A 22,704-nucleotide genomic window follows, 5' to 3' on the forward strand; every position below is an offset into this window, starting at 1 on the left:
CGTTTCCTGCCCCAGGTTCATTTATTATTCTTATCAGGCACCGGACAAAAATGTCAGGCGAGCTCTGATCTCTCTAAGGAAACACAGGAAAAGCCACATTAATGAGGGAGCTAGGGAGAATTCTTTAGTGATTAAGTTACCAGAAATAATAAGCAAACACCGCAGATAAAAAAAATAAACCCTGCATTGGCATTGGCTTGGTCCTGCTCCCTGCAGATGCTGGTGAAGGGTGGTGGGGAGGATGAGCAGACTCGAGCCTTCCCGTGTACCCACAAGGCAACGGTTGCCCTGTGGTTGTCTTCTCCATCCCTGGATGCTTCAGATGTCCTTGCTCCTCTCCACCACCATGCTGGAGTAGTGTGATACTTCTTCAGTGTGGTGGCAGTGGGCAGACCCCACCAATGACCACTGATGCAGCACCATGAGTAAGAACATTGAAATGTCACTGCCGCAGAGCTCTGCTTCAGTGGTGGCTTCAGGACAATCTGTAGCCTTCCTCACAGGGACATGGAGTGCTGGGGGTGTTATTCCAGGTCAGGTGTCTCCAGGGGGGTGGGTTTTGAGGGTCACGGCACTGGTGGCTTCATGGCAGAGTGACCTTCTGACTCACAGAAGGCTTTTAGGAGGACCATCGCTTGAGGACTTGAGAAATACTCACCAAGGTCAACTCTTCCAATATCCACGAAGAGCCGCAGCACCACAGAGCCCAGCAAGTATCCAAAAGCAGGGCCAAACACGGCGATGGCAAAGAGGATGGCTGAAAGAAGGAAGCAAGAGAGAGCCAGTGAGAGCAGGGAACAGTAGCTTCAACGCAGATATGGCTTTTGTCTTCCCATGTGAGGCAGGCATGGTGTTACAACATGCAGAGGAGAGAAACCATCTTTTATCAAACAGCAGATGATGAGAAGATCCCCATTGCTCAGACACTGAACGTGGTGTTTATCTAACAGGATTAGGAGGAGGGCAGGCAGCTGCCTGCAGAAAAAATCCCTCTGCTCTGCTGCAATCAAGGCTCTGCCGATGTGCCAAAAGTTGTGAGCTACACCATGAATATCCATGATTCACTGTGACAAAGGGGGGACTCCAGAGAGCAGCAGGATGACGGAGCTCCTGCAGGTGACGGAGACCTTAATCTCCCACAGGAGGCCAAGGAAACAAAGCGACCAAAAACATTTGGTGCAAACTTCAGGGGAGGTGAAAGATGCTGAGGGCACAGAGGTCAGCAGATCACCCTCAGTTCAGCTGAACTGTCCCATTTGAAAAATAGATAACTTGGACCTAACCTGTAAGGTCAAAATATTTCCTTTCAGCTTATTCGGAATAAAAGGATTCAAGTTTCCTCCCTGAAGGAAACTCTTTGCACAGCCTTCTTAAGATGTTCAAAAGGAGACAGTTTGCTTGAGCTGCATTGACCATTTCTGTGCATTTTGCTGGTCTGGAGCCTTTGAGCATACTGGGTATGAAAGCACCTGGTCCCACCACTATGCTCTTATTTCAAAAGTTGTTTTTTTTTTTTTCCAATTAGGCAAGGCAGTGCTTTTGTTTCTACAACATAAACCAAAGTATTGACGGGCAGGGTCTTCAGAGGAGGAGTATTTAACCTCATACATAGGCAGTAGGGTTCCCTTTTATAGGATGCTGAGACCTAAAACAAAACAAGACTCACAGGGCGATGGTGTTTACTTTCTGCAGAGCTCTTAGGTGGTGCAGCAGCAGGAGCCTGGAGCAAAGCACGCCTGGGTGGGTCTGGAGACCCTGCCAAGCACTCCAGTGCTTGTCCAAAGCCTGTCCTTGGGAGTCTAATTCTGAAGGCTTTCCTTCTCCTCTAGTGCTTACCTTATTTTGGAACATCCGCTTTCGACTCCTAAATCACTCTGATGCCTTTGGCTGCTTTAAAGACATTGTTCAGCACCAGGAGGAATTGGGTTTTTAAATAACCCATGGACTGAGCTCAAAGCTCACGTAGGCTGGCCAGCACCAGATGGGTTTTGCCATTCACAGGGAAAAAAATGCTGTTTAACATGGAAGCCAGCACCTATCTCTTTGCAATCAAGAAGTCCTCCTGAGCCTGGGAGCCTCCATCAGGAAGGGACCGATTCCATGGCAAAAGTGTTGATTTTGAACCCTTGATGCAAAACCTGGGTTAATTGGCTCCTGCAGGCTGTCATACTTCTGGTTAAACCGTGATCAACCGATGCTCAATAGGAGCAGGAGGTGGCCTCTGAGAAAGTTTCCGTACTACACTTTCCCCCACGGATGGCATAAGTTCTCAGAGATACAAGGGAGAAGCCCCAGCTCATCCATCTCATCTCCTTGCCCTGATTCTTTGGCTTCCTAACACCCACACCATAAATATAACCCTAGAGAGAACAGCTGACTATCAAGGGGAGAGACAGCCCGGCCTTTTAATGCGTGAGGATCCCATCTGAGTCCCACTGGCTGCTCAACCCATGTCCCCAGGTTCCTCTCCAGACGACCACCTCTACATCTTACCTCTAAGGTCTGGAGGAAGCAAAACGATATACAGCAACCGTCCCACTTACCAACGTACAGCGGGGAATTGTTTGCTTCTGCAAAGTCGTCTACGTAGGATATCCCGAAGGGCTGGATGGGAACCGTCCCGATTCCCGCCAGCAGCTGGGCAATGACCATCATTGCCCATATGCTGCTGGCCTCCTTCTGAGGATCCTGGGTGGTGTTTGGGCACACAAACTTGTTTTCTGCATAGCAGAGTTCAGCCTGGACCTGGCTTTTGTTACCTGAAAAGGAGAAGAACGAGCATTACAATGCTGGGTACATCCCCTGCCTCCTCCCACACTAAATCCCTAAATATCAGGAATCTTCCGACTTTGCTGAGTAGGCACACACTGATGGATTTTGGATGGATTGCTCGTTTTATTTAGCAGTTCTCATCAGCTTTCCCTTCCTTTGGGTATTATACTGAGGACAGCATAGCAAACAACCAGGCTGTGAGTTTTATCAAGCTTTTAAAGACAAGCTGATCAGAGCAGATGGTAGCCAATTAATTCCTCCTGCGAAGGGTCAGCCCTGCAGCCCAGCTCCAGCGAGCGGCATTCGAGCTGTCAGCAGAGGACAAAAATCTCTCCATCAAAGTTGCAGCAATGCCAGACCCAGCCGACTGACAAAAGCCTTCGGACAGACAATGTCAAAGCCAGTGGAAAAGCCTATTTCCATCCTATTCAGGGATGGAAAAACCCTTTTTTTTTTTTTGTTTCTATGCAAAATGAAGGCGTTACGGAGCAAATAGAGTAAGCTCTGCTCGTTCAATGCTAGCTCTTCCCGCTCTGGCTTTTCATGTTTTATTATTATTTGTAATTGGTTCAACATTCCTATCACATCTTTCTCGTTAATGTAATAGCTCGATTTTCTTCACTTCTGAGCAAACAGACACAAAAACAAAAACAAATATTTGTCAGGTGATTGAGGGTTTTCATTGGCGTAGTGTGGCAGCACATTCCTAATAGTAGGTCACCACAAAAATCCTTACATAAATCCATTCAAAGCCGTGTTGCCTGAAGGGTCCACGTTGCCAGACAGAAGGAGCCTCCTTTTCTAATAAAGATTTTACCGCAGCAAAAGCGAGAGCCACAGAAGCCTCTCGCGCCAGACTGCATGCTGTGGAGTGAGGCTGCTCTCAGTTTAATGAGGGCAAACCTAATCCGTGGCTGGATTTTCGATGCCAATGGTCTTTGCAAACTTGTGGTACCCGAGCAGGGGCAGGGAGCGATTCTGGCTGCCCTGAGCACGACACCCAGCCCCTGCATCTCCGTTGCCCTCATCGCTCAGGAGCAGCCCACCTCCTTCCAAAGCAAGGACCTTATTTCTTTGTACCGTCCGGACATGTGGAGGTCTTCACTCTGCTCAAGACTGCCCTGAAAACCCCAACCAGGACTGGAATATCTTCATGGGCTGTAAATGCCGGGCCACGTATGGGTCTGGGCAGGGGAGCAGGATGATACCTGCTCCTTCGACTTGTTTCCTTTGCAGTAAGAGCAGCCCCTGTCCCAAACCCTGACCAGTTCATAGTCTGACGTGTGAATTTAAGCTGTCAGAAAGCTTGGCATCTGGTGCCTGATCCACTCTCCAAACCACCCGCCTCAAAAACCACGGAGACGTTGGAGGCTGAATAGCAGGGAGGCAGCTGTGAGCCAGCAGAGAGCTGGTCGTCTTATTTCTGCGTCAGCGCTGGCGCCCTCTCAGCCCCATGCTGGGCCATCATCTTTAACAACATTTCACAGGATCTGGGCTGGCAGGTCAGCCGTGGCAGCGCCTGGTTTCCCTGAGCTGACGTGGGAGAGCAAAACCAGAGGATCTGGCGGGAGCAGAGGGGCACCAGCGAGCGGCTCCGTCCTTGCTGTGCTTTGCTCCCCGTCCGGCGTTTGCATCCTGCTGTGCTGTGACAAAGTCACGACCTAACTAAAGGGAGCCCTAAGGCCACCCAGCAGCCCCCCCCGGGCACAGCCAAGGCTCCCTGAGCCCAGAGGATCGTGCTGACACACCGTGCATGGGGATCAAAGCCGTTGCACGAGAAGGCATTTTCTAACCAGAGGTGCCAGGCTTTCCCCAGCTGGCACTCCTGCGCCATCTGACATCCCCCTTGGTGGCACGGGCTCGGTGGGGAGCGACTCGGCACGAAGCAGAGGTGACTGAGGGTTTTCAGAGGTGGCAAACCCCGAGGAAGCTAAGGCTCATTGGCATCCCGAGGATTTAGGGGCTGAAGTTGCTTTGGGAAGACCGAAGCCAGCCTTGTAGCACGCAACGCAGGCTCTTCTGCGTCTTGCATTCTGCACGGAAACTGGAGCTGTCGTTGCACGTGCTAGCTTGTTCCCAAAGCCTGCCCAGTTAAACCAGTATCCCTCCTTAGTGTGGATCGTAAGACTTACTGGCTCGAGCAGAACAGGCCCTGGGGACAGGAGATTTTAACGCTTCTCTATCACCCACACAATGCTCAGCAGCAGTGAGACGATCTTGCTTCTCATGCTGCAACACCTCCGTGACTCCAGCAAAGATAACGTTCCTCTCCTTTCCAAAATGCTTTGGGCTATAGGTGAACCATCAGCTGCATTTGCTTGCAGGGAAGCCAGGCTGCAGCGGGAGCATTTGCTCTTCTCCCTTGCGCTGCCGCAGCTCTCAGCTGCCTGCAGTGAGGCCACCACAAAAACCAGGAGAAAAGAGAAGGTCAAAGCCTAGCTGGATGCACACACGTCAAGGCTGCACTTTTCAAGCCTTCCTATCAGCCAGATGAACTGCTTTGTCCTCAGAGCTTGTGGCACTGACCTGCAGTGCCATAGCCGTTAACCGCTTGAGCAGACAAGGGCCATCCAAATGAGAGTGGTATGGCAAGAACTGTTCTGGCATGAACCCAGCTCAGCATTCAGAAAAGCACAAACCCTCAGTGGCAAGGTACTGCAGAACCTTTGACCCCCGCCAGGAAATGCACCAGTGCCCCAAATTATCCAGAAGTGAAGCGATTTGTCCACAGTCACACAGGGCATCAGCAGCAGAACCAGCATCTCCTGCATCCCAGGGCTTCTACCCCAAATCTGCTGCCCCATCAGCAGTGCTCTCTGTTCACACTCTCTCCCTGGCTGGCTTTTTGGATAGCTAAATGACATGTCATCGTTAATAACAATGCAGTCATCACGAGCCGGTGATGCAGCTTTAGAGCTGCAGCTGGGGCTCTTCTGATGCCACAGAAAGCAAACCTATTTCCAGGATGCTCAGGAGCAGGTTGGAAGGACACACACCGCCCGTGCAGAAAGCAGGGACACGGCGTGCTTAGAGATCTGAAGAGAGATGGGTGTGCACACCCAGGAGAGCAGCATATTAAAAAAATCACATATTAAGCTCGTTAAACAGTTTTTCAAGTATATTTTATAGCATCCACGTGGAAGGATGTGCTCTCTCACTGAAGCCTCCTAACAAACACTCCTGGGGCAGCACGTCCGTGTGGGATGGTGGCTACCTCAGGGGTCTCAGCCCTGCAGCAAGGTCCTTGGGCACTGATGGGATGGAGAGGTGTCCTGGAAGCCTGGAGAGATCCTGGCTGCTGAACTTGAAGCACAGACTGCTCCCTCTGGAGGCCTCCAGGAGCATCTGTGGGGAATTCAGGTGCTTCACCATGACCACAGCACTCCGCACCCAAAACCGTGGCTCAGACGACATGCCCGGAAGAGGCAGAAGGGATGCCACATGTCATTTTTGCATTCAGAAGGGGTTGCAAAACTGTTCTGAGGTCAGGCTTAAAATAGCAAGTCTCTTGCCCCCAGGAGACTGTGTCCCCATTACAGGTTATAAGGTGGTCCAAGCTGGGGGTCTCCCATTGCTTTCTTTTGAATGGGATGACTAAGTAACCACTCAAAGGGTGTCAAATTATCAAATTCAAGGGACAGTGCTCCTCGTGTTCTTGTTGGCCATATTTTAAGTAAAGTCCATCCTTCTTCCACATGTTACCAGGAGCAGCCCTGGAAGGAGTATGTGTTGGCATGAGCATGCTCTGCACCAAACAAACCACCTGCTGCAGATTTCTGTGGCTGCCTGCTCCTGGAAATTCAGACTAGGAACTGAGGATGGATTCCCCCTGGGAAAAACCCAAAACAAATTGTTTTGTCCCACTGGGTTGGCTCTGTGGCTCACAGGCCACCTTGGAGATGCCTCAGCCAACACTCACTGCCAGAGGTGCGGCTAGGGCTCCCAAAGGAGCCAGGACAAGCACAGTGCCTTGCTTGTCTGAAGTCTTTCCCTCCAAACACCGTGTTTAAATTGTGTGTGTGCTGGATACAACCCCTCAGTTTGGGTAGGCGAGTGTAACCCAGCCCAGAGATGGAGATGGATTTGTGCTGGGGCAGCTCGTAGCAGCAAGGGTGGTGGCACTTACCGGTGCTAAGCGTGGTGTATTCGTAGGGGTCTGATAGGAAGTGGGGCAGGGTAACCAGGAACGCTCCCAGCGCCAGCAGCAACCCCCCCATGCCGATCACCCGCGGGCGGTGAACTCGGCTGCCAAAGTAGCTGACGAAGATGATGAGGACCACGTTGCCGATCTGGAAAGGGCACAGCGAAACGGGGAGAATGTTACAGGACGTCATGGACGAAGTCAAGCCCTGCCCTGTAACTGGTTCCCCATGACTGTGTCTGGGTGGGTGGAGAGCTCTCTTATCAGGTGGTGTTTGACCCCCCCAAGAGTAGGAAGGGAACAGCCCTTCACCCTGCATATTCACAGCAAGTCAGCGTTTCCTTCTCATCAAAAGCCAGCAGGCCAGCTGCTTGGCTTCTGCCACATCTGCACATCATCCCTTGTTCCCATGGATGACTTCACATGCCCCCCACCCCATAGGATGTGGCATCAACTAATGGTCCCCCCAAATACAGCAACAAATGAAGCGTATCGCCTCCATCCCCATGACTCTAAGCAGATGTCAGCCCAGCTACAAAGTCCAGCTCATTGCAAATGTTTGTGACTCTGGACATTTGCAACTAGAGATACGATGAGCTAAAAAGATATAAAAACATGCAGCTTAGGCAAGTAAACGAACACCATAAAATTACCAGTACATGAGCTTTGTCAGCTTGGGACAAGCTAAACATTATTTTAACCTCGGCATGTATGGCTAAGAACAGTTTGTATTTAACTTTACATGGACTCCCTTGTTTGTCTCTGTGGTTTTTGTTCTTGGAAATGCTGCAGCCGTCAGTGAGAAAAGATTGTGGTCCTGGGCAGGCAGGGGAGCTCACACAGAGCTGGAGTAAAGCACACAAAGCACTATCTCATAAAACAGAAAAATAAAGATGGATCTGTTGTCTGCAAGCTGTTATTCTTTAACAGCATGGCATATGTCCTGTTCCAGTCCTTCCCCCTTTACATTCTTGCAGTAACACACTGCTCTGCATGATGTTTGCTTTGGTATTACTTTTCCAAGCGTTAAGTCTCATAAGTAATTTCTCTAGTGGATGAGGAGCATATGGGTCGCAGATGTGTCACTGCTGTGTGGTGGGACACGCTGCCGGGCTTCATAATGCCAGTTCAGGATTACCAGTGTTACAGCTGGCCATACTAGGTCTCTTTCTTCGCATGGTTTGGATGTAGTCACAATCAGTGGGAAGTCCTTCATGGTCTCAATAGTTTGAACCAGTTTAACTTCAGATATGTGTACTGGTTGTGGTAAGACTTGGATGTCTACTTCCCCAAGGACCTGGGAGCATTCCCAGTGCTCAGCCTCTTGGTGGAGGATCCCATGGGAGAAGACCAGCTGTATGCAAGATGGGCTGCCACCAAGCTCTTCTTTGTCTGCACCATCAAAAGAAAGCCTCTGCCAGCAGGTCTTTTCCTAGTTGGTCTCAAAGAGCTCCCAGAAAGGATACAATTCATGACAATATGTGAACTAGAAAACTTTTTCCAGAGCAGTAAGGGATTAGAAAGTCTTCATGAGAAAATCCTCAGCCAGCTCAGCGATACGATGCCAGTGGAAGTCAGTCCTTTGCCACAGGGCCATCAGGAGCTGGGAGCACTGGAGAAAGAGGCTAGATCTTGGAGGGACTGCTGGCCAAGGTCTCCTTTCAGAGAAAGCTTGGAATGGCTCAGTCCAGGGTCATTCCTAAAGCCAATGAGAAACGCATGAAAACAGATACTTTTACTGGAACTTGATCACAGATCTGTAGTTACGTGGATACTGTTTGTAATAAAATGTTCTTCTTCGCAAAATCTGTAAGAACTGTGAGAAGAATCGTATTGCATGTTTTCTGTCTCTCAGTCATATCTCTGCTGGAGATGGTATGGCATCCCAGGGTGGAGTGGTCTCTTCTGAAGCAACCTGCTTTCTGCTGCTGCCCTCCAAGGCCATGTCCTCACCACATAACCCTACGTTCAACCTCCCGGCATGCGGCACAGCAGAAGTGAAGTGTGAAGAGAGGTCCAAGTGTACGGCAACAGATGCTTCATCCAGCACATGTGGGCACGGCCAAGGAAGCACTGAGTGCGAACAACCCTGAGACCCTATTCTGGGAAGGTCCCCCCACGTTCTGGCCACCGCTTGGGTCCCCTGCACAAGCGTCTCACCCAGTTACCTCGTGCAAGCTTGAGATGAAACCCGAAGAGAGACTGGAGAGCCCAAAGCGCTTCTCAATGGTGGTGAGGCTGCTCTTGAAGTTGGCGCTGTAGAGGAGCTGGGAGAGCTGGAGAAGCCCATGGCACAGCACAAACACCTGCGGGCAAAACAAAAGTGCCATCCCGGTTAATACCCAGTTACTGCCCTGCTGCTGTGTAACTGCTGGAGACCACATCCTGTGTGAGGGATTTGAGAGTCATAGCACGTGGGGTCAAGTTGGCCAACACGGCTGTGTCTCTGACGTTCAACAGATCTACTGAAGGGCTCAGTCCTGGGTCCCCGATTAACTTAGCTTTGCAAAATGAGCGATGCAGTGTTCAGAAGAGAGGACAGGGAGCTCTGTTTTTATCTTTCCTCCGCTTCATCGTTATTAATAATCGTTGGTATTTGCACTGCGGCAACCCTTGTGCAACCCTCAAGAACAACCCTCCAACCCGAGGGGAACCCATTGCACTGGGAGTTGTACGATCATAAACGAGGCAGGTAGATGCTCCTGAGACCACGTCAGTGCCGCAGCTGAAAGGGAGCCGTGCTGGTTTAGGCTACCTGAGATCCAGTATTTCCTGTCAGCCCCTTGGATTCACTCAGCATTAAGCCAATTAACAGAACCTGCTCCAAGGGGTGTTGCAAGAAAAACTTGAAAAAGGGCTTTAAAAGCCCCAGAGGGAAAGGATAAAATATGCACAATATAGCCTCACTACTGGAAGACCTCTGTAGTATTCTAAAAACAGCATCTTTCCCTGGAGCCAGGCCGTGAGCCGAGCCAGAAACCGAGCCGAGTGGAGACAGAGCCTGCCTGGAGCAGAGGAGGGAATACAGGGAGTTTACGGGGCAGGGCAGAAACGTGGTTGAAAGAACCCGGGTGGCCTGGGAGAGGAAAGCGCTCTCAGCCGGGGATGCAAGAGGCAGCTCACAAGTGTCTTTTGATCTATATTTAGTCAGAACAGTTTTCCTTTATTTTTCTTGGAAAGGAATGCATCCACGCGGTGCCAAAAGTATTTTAAAATAATTTAAAAAAAAAAAAAAAAGGGAAAAGGTTTTTTTATTTAAATTCACAGGAAATCAAATATTTGCTGAATACCGGAAGCGTGTCCCACAAAGATAACGGCGGGAAGCCCGAGATGATAAATGGGGGATCAAAGGTACTGCAGAGCTGACAAATTCCTTATGTCCTTTGCTAGCAGCAATACACATTATTAATATTTATTTGAAATGGCGGTGGCACCCAGAAGCCCTGACCCATTGTGTGAAAAAAAAAAACCCAACACCCAACAAAAAAAAAAATCCAGAAAAAGAACTAAATTGTCCACCTGACACAGAGGATGCAAATGCTGTAGGTGGGTAGAGTGGCTTTTTGGGGAGCAGAGGAGGACGCGGAGCCAGGTCGAGCAATTGCGAGAGAATTTGGGTAGAAGAATATGGCCAAGAAGATGGCTTCTTGGGAAGCTTCTCCTGCGAGGGAGGGTAGCACCAGCCAGGAGACACAGCCGGGTATCTAAAAGCATGAGAGATGGGAGAGATGCTGACCGACAGCATGAGAAGAGGACAGAGAGGAAGGAAAAGGAGAAAATGGAGCCCTGGCAGTGTGAGAGCAGGCTGGGAACAACCTGGAGACCACAGGAAAGTAGGAGAAAGGTGAACACTGAAAAAAGAGGGAAGAAGGGTCACAGGGACAAGCTGCCATCATGAACTCCCCAGCCACATCTCGGAGGGGTGTCAGGAGATGGGCTAGCAACAGACGGGCATCTGCTGCCTTGGGAGCTGAGCAGGAGAGGACAAACTCCCAGGATTTTGCCCTGACAAAATGCCGCAGAGCAACGACGTGGGGTGTAACGTGGGAAACTCTCCCAGACAGGGACAAAGTGGAAGTGAAACATCTGAAAGTAAACTCTTGAAGCAGAATGACCTCTATGCCCTCCAGCTATCGACTCCTATGTTCAAAAGCCCATCCCAGCACACGGTCCTGTGGGTGAAACCTGGATCCACCACCTTCACCTTCCCCAGTCCTGACCTGGGATCACCATGTCATTAGTCCAGCCGGGTCGGTCTGGAGTGGAGAGGTGACTCCTGCGGGGATGAGAAACGGAGAGGAGATCTTGTTGCCAGAGAACATTAATTTTTGTTCCCGCGGCTCTGGCCAGACCCCATTGAAGTCATTCGAATAAGGAAGCACTGGCTAAACAGCGGAGGGCTGAAGATGCAGAGCAGCTGGAGGGAGAGCTCTCCCGGTGCGAGGCGTTAGCTGGAGAAGCAAAGCTGTTTACCGACGGGGAGGGAAGAGGGTGGATCACCGAGGCTGAATTTAGCACAGCAAATGTCAGCCTAGTCCCAGGGCAGACAGGGAGATGAGAAGTATGGCGGAGAGAGAGGATGCTGGCGGGGAGGGAAGATGAGGAGGAGAGGCAGCCTGCCTCCCCGAAACGCTGGGGTTGGCAGGGGATGGGGAGGAGGTCGAGGTATGGAAGGAGCATGGAGAACCAGCGCTGGCTGTGCTTCATGAGAGGATGGAGGGCGGGAGGCGAGAGGGACAAGCTGTGGTCAGAGAGGGCAGGCAGGAAAAGGCAGAGCTGGCAGGGGATGGCTGAGATGGGTTTACGGGTTTGGTGGTAACCTGGGGACGGACAAAATGGGGCTGTGGATCCTGAGATGCCTGGGAGCGAGCTGGGGCTGCCTGCCCTGAGGGAGGGCAAGGTGGGGGAAATGCAGCTGGAGAACCGACGAGGGGAGAGAAAGACTTTGGGGTGTGACTGCTCCCCCCCACCCATGAGTCCTTCTAGCCAGGCTCCTGTGAGCAGGGTGAGCAGGGAAGGCAGAAGAACAGGAGGGATGCTCAGGGGACCCGATCCTGCCCCGAGGTGCTGCTGGTGCTGAAACCACGCAGCAGCCTCATCCCTTGGATGTGGAGAGCCCAGAGGAAGGGCAGAGGATATTTTTTTTTTATTTTTTTTTTCTTGGGAAGAAGCTGCCACCCAAAACAGTCAGAGCAAAGCAAAACAACCTTTGCTCCAGGACTTGTGCAGCTGGAGCTTGGCTTTGCCAGACGTGCTTCGACTGTCTGGAGGTAAGAGATGTGCCTGATTTAAGACTTCCCCTGCATTCAGCAGATTCAGTTCTAATTAAAATAATGATAGCCCAAACCTTGAAGGCTCTGAGTGCAAATAGCTGGGAGAGGGGCTTACTTGCAGGGCTCCCCCCAAAAAGAGCCTGTGTACTGCCTGACCTTGGCACCAGCCAAGATGCTCTAGCTGGGAAGAGCAGAACTCTGAAGCTGGAGGAGATGAAGGGCACCACTCTCCCATGTCCCCTCGCAGCTCCTCATGGGTCTCTCCCATCCCTGTCCCTCTCCCCATGGGTCCCCATCCCCACACGTTCACGTTGACCACCCACAATCTGCCAGTCCATGGAAACCAGCACTGACCCGGTCCCTTCCAGCTGCAGAGAGCACCAGATGTGCTGCCCTGGCCCTGTGCACCCGCTGAGCAACCCCAGGAGGGGACAGAGCCAGACATCATCCGTCTTACATTACACTTAACGAAGAAGGAGGTTTTAAAGAAGAGCCACGCTCATTTGAAGGGAGATTTCGCTGACGCAAAGCAGGCACAACGGCACTGAAGGCGAGGGCATGGTGGGAGGTGAAGGAGTTGGGGACACTCCTCTGCATGTGCAGTGCTGGCCCACCGGAGCAGATGCTCCCATCAGAGCCTGGTGCATTTTTGGAGCTGCAGGCAAGCAGCAATCACAGGCAGCCAGGGAGCAGCACGGAAAAGCCAAAGGCGTGCACCCACATGCACCCGCACACCCACCCACCCACCCACACCCCCCCCCCCCATCCCCTCCTAATCATCCCTACGCTTCCTTCGGAGCGCCTGAGCGATCCTGACTCCAGGCTGTTTACACAAGACACTTGACTCCTTGCCAAGGAGAACTTCATTTTAAAGGGAAGCAAACGCCTGGGGGAAGGTCCCTCGCAGGCACGCTGCTCCCCCCCACCCAGTTCGTGGGGACTAGCACCTCCCAGGGCAATGCTTTTTTGGAAGGAAGAGAAACCCACCGCGTTGCAGGGAAGGGAGGGGACTGGTCCCTCCGTGGTCTGGACAGCACTTCTCCGGTTCAAAGCAGAGAGCTGGCAGCTATCCGGTCAATCCCAACCCAAACCTCCTTCAGAGGAGACGTCTTCAACAAATACTCAACCTGGAGGGCTGGTGGGGCTGAGGAGGGGGCAGGCTGGGCTGCAGGCAGCCCCCGGGCATGAGGATGTGGCAGCAAGGCTGAGATCCTACACTGGCACCAAGACAGCCCCATGGGGTGCCAGGTATGGCCATGGCAGCTGGTGCACTCCTAGGAGATGTCTGAGATGGCGTTTCAGCCCTTGCAGCCACCTCAAAAGACCCACTCACGCCCTTTCCACTTCCCCGAAGCCCACAGGGGACAAAATAAGGCTCTGGGAGGAGAAAGGGGGCTCCCAGCCTCGTGCTGAACCCATGAAGCAGACCAGGATGAGGAAGCCAGAGACAGGGAGCAAACCCATCCTTGAGGTGGGCGTCCTTGGGGGTAGAGGGAGGTTGCTCCTCCCAGGGCTGGATGCGTGCACTGGGAGCAGCCGCTGCTGCGGGCAGTGCTGGTAGGCAGCCGGCGCTTGCACCACCCCACGTCACATACAGGGTCGGCTAAGCTGTGCTCCCTTATCTCGTGTCTCTTCCCATATTGTTTATGTAAGATAATGCACTGTCAGCACTGTCACTGGCCTTAAACAGGTACACAGAGACTGGACTTTAGAAAAGCCTATTATGAAAGGTGGGCAGTTTTGTAAGAGGGGGCAGCATCCCTCGGTCACCACGGCAGGCAATAAAGTGCTTGGCAAGTTAAGTTAAATACACAACCCCCCCCCCCCCCCCCCAAACATGAAATTCTTGATAACCTCAGCATGCACGTGTTGCACATGGGTCAGAGTCAAGGCCAGGTAAAAAAAATACAAGGTTACTTTTTATTTCAACAGAGTGAACTGCCTCTATGGAGCATCCAGGAGACTTGTCCCGGTAGGAGCCTGGCTCTGTTCTGCAGGGACGTGGGGGCTTGGGAAGACGCTGCTACGCACGGCACGGCCACTGCCCCTTCCTCTCTGCCACCTGGAGGGGTGACTTAAGGGTTAATTCCTTGCTCCGCTTCCACAGCTTCAGGCGGTGGTGGAAGTGTTGGGTGCAGCTCACCCTGCGAGGACAGAGCCTTGGCAGCTCCCGGCTCCAGCTCTCACGTGCACGCACCGGTGCTCACCTCCGTGCCCAACAGCCTTCCCAGGGCAGCGCCGCTGGCAACATGGATGGGAAGAGCCGGGGCTTAATTCGTTAGATGGATGCAAAAGCTGCCTGGGGAGCTGTAAAGAGGAGAGTAGATCCTCGCAGAACTTATCAAACCGCTCCCAGCAGAACGATGACACCGAGGTAGGACGTGGCCAAGAGCAGTCATTGCAGGAAGGTGCGAAGTGAATCTGGCTGGAGTAAATGCGTGGAAAGGACTAGGAGTAAGGGTGCTCTGTTAGCTCTTTCCCTCTGCAAAGGACTATGACAGCAGCATTTTGGGCCAAAGCAAAATCATTTGACCTTAGCGGGAAGTCATGACCCAAAGCAGGAGACCCCAACCTGCCCACCTCTGAAGGCTTCTTCCACTTTACTCTCCTGAGCTTCCAAGGGGAAAAAAGAAAGGGGAGGGGGGGAACTTTAGGAAGTAATAAGAATATCCCCAAAATTTTAATAGGCAGGGAGAAGACAGATTGTTTGTTTTAGAGCTTGTATATGATCAACACTCACTACACTAGGAGATCCTCCTGCAGCATGATGGCTGAGATCACTCAGTCCAAAAGAAATATATTGGCTGGAAATGAAAAGTATATGGACACGTATGGGGAAACACATCCCTCCTTGGCATCTCTTTGCTACATGCAGCTGCCTAGATTTGTATATCAAAAAGCACCATGAAAGATGTTAAAAAAAAACAAAACAAAACAAAAAAACATTTCCACAGAAGGAACCACATACCTGCCATGCAGCATGTCCCTTAGCACAAAACCTCTGAGACTAGGCACGGTCCAACGGCAGAAGTTGGCTCCTAAATTTTATTTCCATTGCAAAAAATAAACTAATAAAAAAATAAAAATGCTTAGGGATTGTCTGAAGCACGCCGCTACCCAGATTATTAGTCGCAATGGTGACTGTCTACTGCTGAGTAATCCACGCTTTACAACCCCCAGTTGTCAAGTGCAAAGACAACGTTTGCTCTTTTTGCAGTGAATGTACACGTGGGATTTCCCTGCATCGCATCCTGACGCCCTTGCAAGGTCCGTGCAAGCCCTGCTTTGCTCGGTTGCTGCGGAGGGAGCGCTCCGGGCGACGTAAAAACACGTCCCTGCCTTAACGTGCAGGTGCGCGTTGCAGATGTCAGAAAGAAAGGAGGTTTTTGGCTGGGGAGGGTTCCCCAGACCAGACCCTCAGCATGCGAGCTGCGAGGGTTTGCTGCTTCCCAAGCTGCTGCTGAGAAAATACTCCTGCCCGCAAAATACGATGCGTATTGTTAAGCAGAATTCTTTTTTCCTGCAACTAGACCGAGCACGCAGGTAGGTTGTGTGGTTGAGCCTTCGCTCTTTCATTATTTCCCAAGGTGCATCAGGATGCGATCATGATTTCCTGGAAGGTAGCTTCAGCTTGCCTTCGTTTTCCCTGACACACAAGTGTGTGTAAACACTCCTCTCTCATGCCTGCAGCCCTGGCCGTGCCTCGTGCTCCCTATCAGCGACACTCCTCTCCCATTTTGCTCGTGATAATCTTATCTACGCTGACCACTCCTTGGTTGTGTTTGGGCACTAAACCACCTCACCCCTCATAAAATTATCTTGTTTCATGTCTCCTAGACCTTGATCCCATTAAACTTTCCAACTCATTTTACCATCTGGCTCTTCCCCATCCTTTTCCTGACCCTGCTGCTGGTGTTGCTGGAGAAGGCCAGGCGGTTCTTCCCTTTGGGAGCCTGATCCCACCAACACCAGACATAGACACTGTGTCGGATCCATCCAAACCCATCCTTCGCTTTCCGTTGCCAGTACCATCACCACGAATGCTGGGCGACCCCAGGCACAGTGGGTCCTTCTCCCCATGCCACCCCACTTGTCCTAAGGACCTTGCTTGCTTCTTTGCTACAAAAGCTCATCCAATGCGCCATCTCTCCTTGCACACTGTCCAATATTGGAATATCCTTTGATTTTCTTGCTTAAACCAATGGTCCTAATTATCAATGACTTTCTTCTCGCGGTGCTTCCCTCTCCAAACCTACAGCCGTGCTGTCTTCAGACACATGACTTTACGAATCTCCTATTCTTGCTAACAGCTAAATAAAGCAATTCATAATCTTTTCCAACAGGATACAAGAGCACAACTGTTACATCTCCAGGCTTCTGGAATACACTCCTCTCAGCAAATTCCTTTAGACTCTTTAAAGGAAGGAAGGAACAAAAACCTTGCCCTGATGCTGTTGGGACCTCAGACCCCCAAGGCACAGCTCCCGTTTCTTCTGCAGAAGGCATCCTTAGCTCCCCACTCCTGGGGGCATGTGACGTGCAATGGCCAACATCTTCACCCTGGGATGCTTTAAAGCTTTATCACACTCCCAGAGCCCACAGACCCCTCCTGACCTCGCTGTCCCCTCTCCTACACCCTTCCATACCACCCCCTCCCTGCCCCGCACCGGGCAGGTTTATGCTGAGACTGCTCCAATATAGCACCCAATTTAAATCTGCCCCGAAAGCTTTTAAGTCTCCCCCTGGACTTTCTCCAGCTGATGTACAAGTGACAAGAACTCCGTTCTCCTCCTGCTTCCTTTTCCACATCAGGCAGTCCATAGGGTAAAAGCCCAACACTGCTCCCCTGCACTCTTCCAGCTGAAATCCGTCCAACTCGGCTAAGTAACGAGATAAAGCTCTCCTTGTCATGTTTCTGGGGATCCTGAACAAGCAATTAGCTATCAATTAAAATAGCACAAAACCACGAAAGAGACAATAAAGGTGAAGAAGCCAAAACATCTGAGGCACTGCACATTTTTCAGCGGATGTCTGGAAGGGCAAGATGGGCATGGGCATGATGATTGGAGAGAGCGGTGAGGACTCTGGACCAGGGGACATTGATGAGGTCCATGGCCATGCATGGGCATCAAAAAGACTAACCATCCACTTCTCCTCCACCTTTCAAACTTGTTTTGCTCCTTCAGGCTGTGAGGTCCTCAGTGTCCCCAGTGCCACCGGGTGCTGACATCCCCCTGAGGGTTGGCCTCATCCTGCATTTGCCAAGTGGCACAGCTGCCAGCCCCCAAAATCCCAGTGCCAGTCAGCACTGCCAGAAGCTCTGGTGAACTTCAAAGTAGGGGTCTGTCCCTGCTCATCATCACCCATCTCCACCACCGCTACGGGATTACCGAGATGCTCTAGGCTTCTCGTAGGGGACAGTGCTCAGCAGCAACCTCCCAGCCCCAAAACTGAAGGCCTTTTGCATTCTGCTTTCTCCCTTCAAGATGATTCAAGACAAAAAGCCAGCTTCTGGAGGAGTTCAAGCGACCCTGCCACATCCGAGAGGGCACCTAAAAATATAACAACAGTGGTTCCAGCTATGAGATATGGTAGCTGATATCAGAGCCGGGCAGTCCCCTTAAATATTAGTGCAGACAGAGCCTTGGTGTCGTTTGGTGTAATTGCAGAATTAGCTACAGTCATTAATACCCACATATAACAGGTAGTAACTTCCACAGCAGCAACAAGGAACCGTCACCAACTACGTACCCGTAGGGTGCAGAGATCAGCTGCAAACGCCTGCTGTGTCAGAGCATGGGTATGAGCCAGCGGCCACATCCACGGGGCATCGCCTCCCTCCCTGCTTCTGCACCAGTCCTGCTGCATCCCCAGCAGCGCCTCCGTACCGTCCACCCCCAGAGCTGCCGTCCCCATCCCGCTCTTCAAATCCCTGCAGAACCATTCAAACCGCTGCTTCCCACCTTTCCGTCTCTGATGCCCATCACGCTCCCATACCTCCGAACATCAGCAGCAACGCGGCCGGTGCTGAAAAACACCCCGAGAGCGATGGGAACCGGTGAGGGTGGGGGGTGGTCCGCCATCGCAGGGAATATGGAGGAGCAAGGCGGTTTGCACAGAAAAAATAATTTGTTATTTTTGGCCCCAGCCCTGCAAAAGGCACTCTGAAAATGACGGTGGTATGTGAGCCTTAGGGAATAAATATGAGCTTTGTGACAAGGACTTGGAGCCTGCTACAGCTAGGGGATTTTTTGTGTTGGAAATACTATTCCCCTCAAGAAATTACCATTGCTTATAGGAGGATGCTGCATCTAGTTAATTAAACCCCTTTATAATACTTTTCTTTGTGTGGGATGATGCTAGCAGCTTCCCACACAATTAGGTGCTGGATAAAAACTTTGTATAATACATTATTCACAGCACCAATAGCTTCTTGTACAAACAAGAGCTATAAAGCCATATAAACTGCGATGCTTACTGTATGCCGTGCCCTCTGACAACCCATTCACAACAAAAGAACATCCCAAGCCTGGAAAGTCAGTTGTGACACTTTGATTTTGGGGGGGGCTGAGAGGATTGACAACTGCACACAGGCTAGTGCTTTCCTACCTTGAAGCAGTTTATTTTTTTAACATACATATGTTTTTTACAGAAATGTCATGGCACAGGGAGAGCAAACAGGTCAGGAAAGAGTGGGGGGTGTCATTGCTTATCAATTTATATACATTTTCTCCCAAAAGCAAGAACTTTTCACCCAAGGGATGGGTGTCCTGACTCCCCACCATCCCAGTTGGTACCTATCATCCTTCTGATGCCAACAAGCATGTTTTGACAGAGCTCAAACTGTTCCTTAGTGTGCTCACACACTGCCGGCATTGGGCCACGCTAAACTGAGGGCTGGTTTCCCTTGATTTAGAAAAAAAACCTGTTGACTATTAAAAAAAAAAAAAAAAAAAGTGCTTCTTTTCCCATGCTGGTTTTCCCTCAGTGCAGCTGTATTCGCACCAGCCAGGGCAGGCAGGAGGTTGGGGGTCTCCGGTGGCATCTCCTGCTCCTGGGGTCACTCTGCACGTGGTCCCACACGCGGCTGTCACACTGGGTGCTGCAGCCCCATCTCTCCCTCCAAAACCCATCGAGTTTGGCAATGTTTTTTCAGTTCCAGGATATTTTTGCAAGCAGGCAGCTGAAGGGAGCTGTGCATATTTCCAGAAAAAGAGCATGAACTGCAAGAAGGGCTCTGGTTTTGGGTGACGTTACTCACCCCAAGCCATGGTCATTATCGGAGCAACCTGGAGGGGGTTAGGGCCACCTTCTGCACCTCTACCAGAGGAGGGTCAGGTCACCAGTCCTCTCCAGAGGCAGCTCTAAATTACCCAGGGTCATCTCAAGCTCTTTCTCCTGGGGCTCGCAGCCAGAAGGGGCCATCAGGGCAGTGGGGCAGAGCCCGGGCAGTGGGGACCTCCAGGGATGCAGGACTGGAAGACATCATCTGGGATGATGACTCTGTCCCTGGGAGCCCCCTCCATATCACCTGCTGGCCCCAGCAAGCCCAAACCTTTGCTGTTTGACCCACCATGCTGCTCTGGAGAGCAGCCTGTTTGGAACAGTCCCACGGCACCCAGAGATGCTGGGGCCAGCCTGGGGAGCAAGCTCCTCAGAAACCAATGTTTGCTCCCCAGAAACTGATCCCAAGCAAGCACAGCCCAAAGAGGAGCAGGCAGGACCATCCTCCATGCGGGGTGAGGGAAGATGGGTGGCAAATAAAAAACCCAAACCCATCCTGGACCACGATGCTGCATGCTCCCGAAAACATGCTTAGCTGGGAAGTGCTGACAAACGCCTCCTCGCAGCACTGCTGTCGACCCAAAACCACACTCTGATATTCAATAACACGTGGGAAATCACACCTCGGCCCCAGGCACGACCGGCAGCGCCGGTGCAAGAGGGGGTCCTGCCAGCCGGTGGCCCCCGTCACGCGCCCAAAGCTGCTCTGCCTGTGGGCAGCTGCTGCTGGGAGGCATCGTCCCCCAAAACTGCACCCGGCTGCTTCGGATGCCGACGTGCGGACATGCTGCCAAGCGAGGCACGAAAATCCCCCCCGGCACCCAGGGAAACCCTGGGGAAGGCAGGCAGAGGTCCCAGGGACGGGAACCAGCACGTGCAGCAGCCTTGGTGCCCATCCAAAAATGGTCCAAAAAAACAATGGGGTGAGGGGTGGCGTAAAAGCAGGATGGTTAGCAGGGTTTAAAATGCCAGAGGCGGCCAGCGCGGCTGGTGTTTTCGCACGCAGACAGGCAGCTCAAGAGCCTGAAGCTCAGGCAGGGACTGGCTTTAGGATGACAGCTCTCGTCTTGCTAGTAGGGGCAGGTGAGTAACTGGGCAGCCGAGACCAGAAAACCCACTTCAACCCACCGAGATATTGCTTCTGTCACTCAAAATGCCCTGCTCACCAAGGTTTTTAAAGCAAATCAGTGTTATTATAGGGCAGTGTTTTCTTTTCGCACCAGGATGTGGTTAATCATTCCCTAAGCGGCAGCACACTGTGTACCGGACACCGTGGGTAAGCTCCGCAGCCCACGGAGAGCTGCCCACGCTGCTTCCATGGGACGTAACACCCGCGCGATGTGCAGGGTACCACTCCGAAACCCACCGAGCCTCCCAGCCCTTCCCATGGGCTGAGCGGGACAGACCTCAGCGGCGTTACCCAGGACTGCCCGAGGAGCTGAGTTTCAAATTCTGCATCTTAGCAAACACCCCTCATTTTGCTGGCGGTTTGTGTTGGGGATGTGGGGACCCCTGGGCTGGGGTTGCTTGCTGCACAAGCATCCTCCTCCTCCTCCCTCCCCGGCGGGGAATCAGCGCATCCCTGCCAGGGCACCACTCCTTACCTTGATGTTGCAGAAGATACTCCGGGAGCAGGTGCCAGATTTTTTGGGGACATCAACTGGGGACTTGCCGGCTTCGGGGTGGACTCCCATCTTGGGGACTTCCCAGGGAGCCCCAAATAGCCGGGCTGCGTGTGGGGTCCCGTCCCTCTCCGGCCTGTCCCACTGCCGGCAGCACGCACGGTCCGTGCCGAAAATCCTCCAAGCCTGCGAGTGAGGCAGGCAGCCTGAGCGCAAAGTTTTTATAAGTCTGCTCTCGGGAGCGATGATGAAACCCTTTCTCCTCCCTCTTTTCCTTTATGCGGAGGGAACTTTAAAGTCACAGGAAGCCAACGCCAGCTCAGAGGGAGCAGGTGGGAGCGAGCCCTGGATGGTTTGGGGATGGGGACCGCGACAGTGCGACGATGCTTGCCCACCCGTGGGGGACATCCAGCACCCCGACCTGCTGCTCGTCCCTGCAGCAGCTCCCCTCTGCTATCCTCGTGTCCAAGACTGCGGGACACGGCACCGGCAATGCAGCCTTCCCACGTGGAAAACGACTGGAGTTTTAATTCAGGTCATCCCCCCTCCGCGAAGGGGTGAGAGGAAGGGGAGGCACCTTTCAGCAAACAGATTTGGCTTCCAGGTGGTGGGAGGGGGGAAATTGGGTGGCCAGATGGAGAAATTCCTCCCTGGGGTAAGGGCTTACAGAGAAAAAAAACCCAAACACCACCACTTCTGCTTTTCTCTTGTGGAAATAACTGCGTTTGTGAAGGTCCTGAGCACTGTTTTTTTTACTAATATCTCTCTGGGGCTTTGTTTATGCAAAGTACTGATTTATTTTGCAGGTTCCTCACAGGGAGGAAAAGTGTCAGAGAGAAAAGAGCAGGTTGATCCCAGTTGAGGGGAAGACAACTTCAGCTATTTTGTCAAAATTATTGCCTTTCCCTGCATAAAGCAGGGGGGGAGAGAGGTGGGGGGACCCCGTGGGAAATGGTGGGTGCCCTGAGCCTGGAGAAACCAAATCCCAGCTCCTGAACACTTTCCCTATGGGAGGGCTGGCAGGTCCCTATGTACGTCCTGGTACGATGCCGAGGAGCTGACCCCCGCTCAGCGAGCACCCACCAGCACCCACGTCCTGCCCGGGCACCCACCGTGGCCGCTGGCCACGAGAGGGTGTATTGCACCCATGGGAGAGGCTCCCTGGGCGCTCCCTTCCTCCCGCCTCGCCCAGGACGTCCTGCGAGAGGACCCTCAGGTCAGGATCTTCGGGGTCCAGCACTGGTCTGGGCTTGAAAACGACGTGGAAAATTAGCGTTGCTAAGATAAAAAGAGCTACTTTTGGCTGTCAGCTTCCCGATTTCCTAACCCTGCCCCAGGAGCACCGCTTGCAGGGACAGGCGGGTATCACTGCTCTGTGGGTGGGGAAAAAAAATGCATCCGGTTCTCCCATCTCTCTTTTCCACTCCCATCCCCGAATTTGCTAGATCTGGGGTCAGGAGGCAACATGGTGAGAGCCCTTTCCCCCGTCAGAGTTAGCCAAGCCCTTTTATCTGCCATTCCATGGCAAGAGAGTGTCAGCCTCGCCGGTACAAAAGCTCAAGCAAACCAACATCTCCTCTGCTTATCTCCCATCCTCCCCGTGAGCCTGACG

The 22,704-nt window shown here is 52.2% G+C and overlaps 1 protein-coding gene across 2 annotated transcripts in view; it reads right to left on the bottom strand.

Annotated features, from left to right (window-relative positions):
- Positions 1–21,295, bottom strand: part of SLCO2A1 (solute carrier organic anion transporter family member 2A1) — a 29,370-nt gene extending 8,075 nt beyond the window's left edge. The window contains exons 1-5 of one of the 2 annotated variants that reach the window (XM_075760708.1): positions 21,075–21,295; positions 9,082–9,219; positions 6,899–7,061; positions 2,544–2,759; positions 659–757 (exon numbers count right to left, since the gene is read on the bottom strand). In XM_075760708.1, coding sequence (XP_075616823.1) covers positions 659–757; positions 2,544–2,759; positions 6,899–7,061; positions 9,082–9,219; positions 21,075–21,164 — 706 coding nt within the window. In that variant the 5' untranslated portion in view covers positions 21,165–21,295. The remainder of the gene's footprint in view (positions 1–658; positions 758–2,543; positions 2,760–6,898; positions 7,062–9,081; positions 9,220–21,074) is intronic. The other variant, XM_075760709.1, reaches the window with a different exon arrangement.
- Positions 21,296–22,704: the final 1,409 nt, after the last annotated feature.

This window comes from Balearica regulorum, chromosome 9 (genome assembly GCF_011004875.1).
Source record: "Balearica regulorum gibbericeps isolate bBalReg1 chromosome 9, bBalReg1.pri, whole genome shotgun sequence".
Classification (NCBI taxonomy): Eukaryota; Metazoa; Chordata; class Aves; order Gruiformes; family Gruidae; genus Balearica; species Balearica regulorum.